Source organism: Vigna unguiculata, chromosome 7 (assembly GCF_037176805.1).
Source record: "Vigna unguiculata cultivar grain cowpea cultivar isolate G323 ecotype 2 chromosome 7, ASM3717680v1, whole genome shotgun sequence".
Lineage (NCBI taxonomy): Eukaryota > Viridiplantae > Streptophyta > Magnoliopsida > Fabales > Fabaceae > Vigna > Vigna unguiculata.
Window position 1 is genome coordinate 30,983,185 of NC_140798.1, and position 7,531 is coordinate 30,990,715.

General features: G+C 32.5%; 1 protein-coding gene across 1 annotated transcript; it reads right to left on the reverse strand.

The window, feature by feature from the left end:
- Positions 1–1,578: 1,578 nt before the first annotated feature.
- Positions 1,579–6,903, reverse strand: LACS1 (AMP-dependent synthetase and ligase family protein). The gene is made up of 20 exons (XM_028078575.2): positions 6,768–6,903; positions 5,998–6,161; positions 5,736–5,799; positions 5,564–5,653; positions 5,422–5,478; positions 5,267–5,315; positions 4,930–5,006; positions 4,767–4,806; positions 4,585–4,679; positions 4,130–4,297; positions 3,932–4,042; positions 3,724–3,811; positions 3,458–3,524; positions 3,321–3,396; positions 3,065–3,182; positions 2,697–2,942; positions 2,472–2,611; positions 2,193–2,375; positions 1,940–2,059; positions 1,579–1,865 (listed from the first exon to the last, which is right to left on the reverse strand). The coding sequence occupies exons 2-20, from the start codon at positions 6,141–6,143 to the stop codon at positions 1,812–1,814; spliced, it is 1,989 nt and encodes a 662-aa protein (XP_027934376.2). The 5' UTR covers positions 6,144–6,161; positions 6,768–6,903; the 3' UTR covers positions 1,579–1,811.
- Positions 6,904–7,531: the final 628 nt, after the last annotated feature.

Sequence of the window (7,531 nt, forward strand, 5' to 3'; positions counted from 1 at the left end):
TTAGAAAGGACAAATTTGGATCATTTTAAAAAATATGGGACTAAATTGAATAAAAAATTTGAATAGAGGACTAACCTCAACTTGACACGTGGCATGTTAACCTCAACTTAACAGAAAAGACCAAAAATTGAACCCTTTTAAATAATTGGAAGACTAAATTTGAATAAAAAAATAATAAAGAGACAAAAATGAATCAAACCAAAAGATTAGAAAACTAAATCAGTAATTATACCTAATTATAATAATGTTATATATATATATATATATAATAATTATTATTATTATTATTATAATTGTAATAATATATTAATTTTTATCTTAAGGGCAATATAATAATCTTATATTTTAATATATATTAAACTTTTTTATTTATTTATCATGTCAATCAAATCACTCACAAAATTATCCATACATCCACTCACTTTCACTTCCAAATCATTGAAAGAAACAATACAAACTTTACCTCTAAACCCACTTAAATTCATCCAACACAACCTAACCTTTGCAACCAATATTATCACTAAGAATACCATACAACACAAAACACCTTTTCTTCGATTTCTTCTCCCTCAAATTCTTTCTCTAAAATCCACTCCCCACAAATTCTTTCTTCCAAAACATTACACACAAAAAAAGTGATCAACCTGAATAATTCCCCTTAAATCTTTAGAATCAACTTGAACTTCACTTATTTCAATTTTAGAACCAATATTAATCAGGAGCAATTTTTTTTTTACACTGAATGAACCACATGCTCTATCATCACTATTCACATCGCTCTTCTTTTATTTTCAGAAAAAAAAAATTACATTATCAAAGCACACTTTCAACTCTATCACATTTAAAATGAAGATGACAACTTCCACTCAATCATGTTGTCTCATTTAAATGTCAACTGCGACACATCAACAACATGAATGATACGTTTCCACTGTTTAAATACCCTTTTTATCAATTCAACAAAGTGAATATGGAAAACAAAATGGTAAATTATAGGAAAATAAAACAAAACAAAACTACAGATTAAAAATATAACATCGATGAAAACATTTATACATTATTGTGATTAAGTTCTCCACAATCAATTATAGTTTCAATTTTAATAACACAATGAATATATAGAATACTTACTTCAATAATGCATTTTGATTCATAAAAATCCTAATGTAATTAAATAAAAGTGTTCACCACCACACAACACTATAATCATCGGTTTAGATAAAAAAAAAAAGTGGCATTTAAAACTTTCACAAACACCCACCACTATCAAAGAAAGAAAATGATAAAATAGAAAAAATCGCGAGAAGAAAGAAGTTAAATATTCTAATTTAAATAGTATCTATTGGAGTAAGTTGCTTCATCCATCAATTTACCGCATTAGCCTGATCTGTGCCAGACTCAAAATCCCGACAATTTTTAAAAAATAATAAATAATATCTGTTATTGCTGTATAATAAATAGTTCTCTATATTTTTATATTAATATATAAGTCCGAATTTAATAGTGGGATCAATATATATATATATATATATATATATATATATATATATATATATATATATGTCTAAGAGGTAAAAATAAAAATAAAAAAAATAAGATATTTAATCGTGAATTTGAAAAATTAAAGAGTCTAAGTGCCCACCCTAAAATTGAATAAATTAGAAAAATTCACACCAGTTGCTCTACGCGCAGCACTCTCTAGTGCTAAATAATACAAATTAGCACTAAGCTTTTAGGATTATATAGATGAGTTTGAGAAGGGGAACAACTACTTCAGGGAACCACTAAATAGCGTATTCGTGCCAAAAACCTTAATTTTTTTGCTTCTCTTTCGTCAAATTTTGGTATAGCTCATCTATTTCCACCTGTGACAATATCAATAATTTAGTGAGTATTTCTGAACTACAATTCCGAAATATGAATGAAGAAATGTGATTACCTGATAATACTTGAGCAACTTGTTTCTTTTCTTCTTCAGTGTTGCAGTCACCAATTCTCTTTCCATGTCAAATGGCTGCGGCTCTAATATCACCCCCTTTATATGTTCAAAGCCCCTCAGCTAGTTTGAAAAAAATCAAATTTAAGAGGAAACAACACAATTAGAGAATCATAGTTTGCATTTTATGTAGTGTCCAAAAAATAAAGTAGAACATAAAGGTTGTTTTTTCATTCCAAATGCAATAAAGTGTTACCTTGTTTCTCTCAGCTGTCAATTTGAGCTCAGATAGCACATATTTGTTGAGTTGGTCCAGAGAACAGAGTTTGGGGAAAGAAGATATGTGACCATTTGTATATGCCCACTTGTTCACAACTTCTTCATTAGGAACTATTACTGCAACTAGCATTGACTTCAAGCTATTCCCATAAACCCAAATCTAAAAGTAAAACATACATAAACTGAATCACATCACAAAGTAACCAAAACTAAAAACTTTTCCTTTTAACACCACTCAACTCATGAAAATACTTACATCTTCAACTATAGGAGTGATTCCATAAACATTTTCTAGATGCTCTAGTGCTATATACTCTCCTTGTGTGAGTTTGATAAGATTCTTCTTCCTGTCAATAATCTTTATTACTCCATTGGGAAGCATTTCTCCTATGTCCCCTGAGGATACAGGAAAATCTCAGACTCTATAACAGATTCCCACAAACTCACTTCTTATGCAGAAAATGAGAACTGAATTAATTACCTGTGTGAAACCATCCATCTATAATAGCTTCCCTTGTTAACTCTGGATTTTTGTAGTAACCACTGAACACAGTTTTCCCTCTTACACATATTTCACCACATGGAGGAGTTTCAAGAGGGTTGTATCCCATCTCTGGAACCTCCACCAGCCTTATTTCATTGTATATTGATACAGCTCCAACAGTACCAACCATACACATTTCATCAGGAAAACCAAGAGTTGTTGGTCCACATGTTTCTGTCAAACCTGGATTAACCATTCTGTCACATGCTGTCTTGTCTTAACATAAACATTTTTTCATCAAAACTATATAAATCATTTTTCAATCAGTGACATTCTTTTAACAGTTGAATTAGATTTTTAATTACCATAGCCTTGGCATACAAAGGCACAAGTAGTGACACGCAAGAACTCTTCCACCTCAGGGCTCAGTGCTGCTCCACCAGAGATTATTAGTCGAACACGACCACCAAGCCTGGCTTTGACCTAAAATGGAGAAATTTTTTACCCATACGTAAGAGAACTCAAATTTCAAGTAAAAAATACTATGAAAGGTTACATCTATTGTCCTTTTATGAAAATAAATACAGGTTTTTAGTTAAGTAAGAGATTATCTCATACAACCTTTCTGAAGGCTAATAGATCTGCCAAACGTGATGCTTCTCTTTGCTTATATCCCTTTTTCATCCAACCAAGTTTGCTGCATTTGAAGATAAATGTGAATTAAATGGATAAAGATAGGGTACAAGATTCTAACTTACTAGTTGTAGAGCATGCCGAAAACTGTTCTTCTAATTGGATTAAGTTCTTCCACTGCTTTCTTGATACCTGAAACAGATATTCTTGGATAAATTATCATGAAAATTTTAAAGTTAGTGAGACTATAAATAGATAAGAGTTTTGGATTACTTAATAACATTTTCAGTAATATAAATAGATAAGAGTCTATTAATAATATCTGATGTATATAAAATATTATAATCTCTAAGTTTCATTATGTATTTAATTTTGGGAAGTGTGGCCTTGCCTTCATAGACCTTCTCAAAAACCCGTGGGACACCAGCAAACAGTGTTGGCTTTAACTCCATTAAATCATCCCTCAACGCATTCAGATCCTTAAAAAAAAATTCATCAAATTTAAAAACATGGTATGAAACATAGAAAAATCATTAATATTGTCAATGTCATGTCACCAACCAAATCCAAATTATGAATATATTGTTGAACAAAATTACCCCATGATAGTAACCCACAGATGCACCCTTACGGAAAAAGTACTCCTCAATTGTTCGATCAAGGATATGAGCCAAAGGTAGGAATGACAAGTACACATCATTCACAGTCATCTGTTCAAATTAAAATTCGTGTCACTTTTTCTAAAAGAAAAAATGGTACCATATCCATTTGGTAATGGATAAAAGTATCTGATTTACCTTATCTTCAAATTGTTCCATGAAAATATCCATTCCTCTTACTAAAGCCATTGCGTTTTCGTATGTTAAAACAACTCCTTTAGGGTCTCCACTTGTCCCACTGGTGTACATTATTGTGCAGATGTCATGAGCCTGAGGAGGAAAAGTACTTTTCGGGTTTTCTTTTCCCTGAAAGATGATAACTTCATCTTGTTAGCCACTGCAGTACCAAGAATCACAGGAATAGCACACAAACACTTTATATTAAAGTTTCTGCAATCTTGGTATTGCATTTTTATTTTCATTGAAGACCAAAGTTATTGTAACACACCACCTTTATAAAAGGAAAAGATAACCCATTTTTCCTGTGTGAATAACTTTTATAAAGTGTGGTATCTAAGCTTTAAAGCAAAATAAATTCCATGATTGCATCTCAAAAGTAGAAAAAAGTAAGAACTAGTTCTCTGCAAACTAACCAAGTTTGAGAACTCATCCCAGGAATATGGCTTAATTCCAATAGCAGAAGCCTTATCTTTCTCTTCCTGTGTTAATGTAGTGAAGCACACAATGGCTGTACCATAATCAAATTTAGTTTAATTCATTTAATCATTCTGGTAATTCTACCAAAGAACTACTGAAATGTAAAACGGAAGTCTACCTTTAAGTCGCTTTGAGGATTTACATTCGGAATTTAAAACCTGCAAATGGTATATTTACTCAGAAGTAAGAACCTATAAACTGCAGCTAGATCTGAATCCCTGATATATAAAAAATTCTGAAGTGGAACATTAATTTTTTTGTTAACTATCGTTATTGCTTACCTCTTTAACCTTCTTATCCTGGACGAACACAACATCTATTTCTGCATGATCTATGATATAGTTTACAGCACCAGGTCCTGCATTAAAAATATATATATAAAAAAAAAAAGGACTTAAGGTTTGAATGTTGCTTCTTTTTTTTCATTTAAACCAGAAAATAGAGTTGCACTAGTAAAGAAACTGAGTATCAAACTGTTTACTAAAATATGTAAAATGAATAAAGAGTCTTAAAATTTGATTAGGATCATATTTTTGTCATGGTTCTTAATTACTATACAACAAAGGAGAGAGAGAGAGAGGGGAAGTGGGGGATACAACTTTATTTGAGAAAACTCACCAAGGGTGTCGTAGAGAGGCACACAAATTAAGCTTTGAGCAGAACAAGCCTACACCAATTAAGACATAATTATGAATCATGGTATGATATACAGTGTCATAGAAAGAACAAAGACATAAAACTTTGAGAAGACAAGGGTTATAGAAATGTCAAACCTCCATTGCCACAATCCATTCCGGGCAGTTAGATCCATAAATTCCGATTCGACGACCCTGTTACATGAAAAAGATTCCCTTTGAAAACTGCTGATCTACTGTGCTTACAAATTATGAGGGAAACCCTTTCACAAGCACTTACAACTTCGGCTCCAGATGCTCGTAAAGCAGAACTTATGTGCAGAACTTCATCATAAACTTCCTTGTACGTGCTCCACACATATGGTCCAAACTATTAACATGATCCAAAAACAATTACCTTATTTTCTTGACACATAAAAAGTTATATAACAAAATAAATCTCCATAAGATACCTTTCCATCAACAATGTTACGTCGTCCCAGCATCGGGTTGTTGGGATAGTTTTTGACAGACTCGCTGCAGCCATGAAAGAAAGGTTTTCCATGATCAAAATATCATTCATTGATCAACCACCAAAATCTCAAATTTTATCACGTCGTTATTTGATAGACCCCACATTATTACTGTATGGGTAAAAGCTCAGTACAGAACATATATAGTATCATTATAATCTAATAGCAACTGCTGAATAATTGTAGGTACCAAAACCATTACCAGAAAATATCCCAAGTCGTAGAGAAATCAGGATCCAATGGAGGAAATTCTTTTTGGGAGAGGAAATTGCGGTACACTGGACCAACAGAGAGGTCACCATTTTTCCCTTCTCTTCCTTCCTCAACCTTAACCGAAAAGGCCTTCATTCTCCTTTGGTATCAAACCTGAACAAGGCACAACACAAGTGTATCAACCACCATCAGTTTCCCTCAACTTGATTCGCTTGTGTGTATTAGCACATTAAAGTCATCCAAGTATCCGGTCAATGACAGGCACCGAAAAAGTCAATCGTAAAAGTACTACGAAGGTTTTTCCTTTGGTTTCATCATTTTTATTATTAAAATAATAGTAACCAGACACATTGCATGGTTCGGAAGCAACTCTCACTTATCCACAATCCCCCAACTAATATTTAAGTATGGTTTATGACTAAGTTTTATCAAGCACTTCACATCAACCAAAAAGAAACTTAACTATTCGTTGAACTTTAGCAGAGGTGGTCCCGGATCGCAGAACAAGACAACATAACAGTTTTTTCATGTCAAACATACAGAAAAACAAGCACCAGAAACAAGACTCCAAGACACCGGGAACGAAGGAGAAGGTGAGAGGGGTCTTTGCAAACACGATTGTCATAGTTTATAAATTATTATAACATCAGAAGAAAATGGCAGAGAGAAGAAAATTGAAAAGGGTGTGCTACAGGAAAGTCAAAACGTGAACGACGTAAGGGCATAAGAAAGATAAGATGGTTAGAGATAGGTACGGACGTTTGCGTGGATGAGTGTGCGTACTAAGTTGTAGGAACTGAGACTAGTTTCCGATTATATAGGGTGTACCTCGCTGCTTCTCTGCAACTTGTGTTGAAACAAAGTTGAGAGCAGACATATTAGCGACGAGCCAAGTTGAGAATTTTATAGCCAAGAAAGGAGTTGCAGGTGCAAGTTGCAAGTGTAAATGAGGTAGTTGAAGGTTGGAAACGAATAATAATGAAGACTGAACAGCAGCCATATCGTACAGTAACTTCAATTGTTCCATGTGATCATGCCCTCCTTTTCCATGTTTTCGTTGTTGCAGTAATTTTCTCACCTATGATTTATGAGAGAAAATAAAGAAAAAGGGTTAAAAAAATAGTAAAGTAAACAAAAAGATTCAAAATAAGAAAATTTATATTACTGTGAAAAGATAACTAGAAAAATGTAAAAGTAAATACAATTTAATATTTTATCTTAGAAAAACACATTTTATCACCTTTCTTTGATCCCAAACAGGTAGAAAGAAAAAATAGTGGTCACCAACTTTTTTGGTCACCAACTTCTGTTCGGTTCCTTTACTAATAACTGAACGGTAGATTCTGATTTTCCAGAAACAATTCCGTTCTGATTCCGCTATTCCAACATTAATTTTGTCAATCAACAATTAATTTTTCTCCAACAATATTTCGATATGTTTTTCTGAGAGCAATCAATACATTGATTTTCTCTTCTAATTTTAGAGGATATTTTGTAATTATGAATTAATTTTGATGTAATTT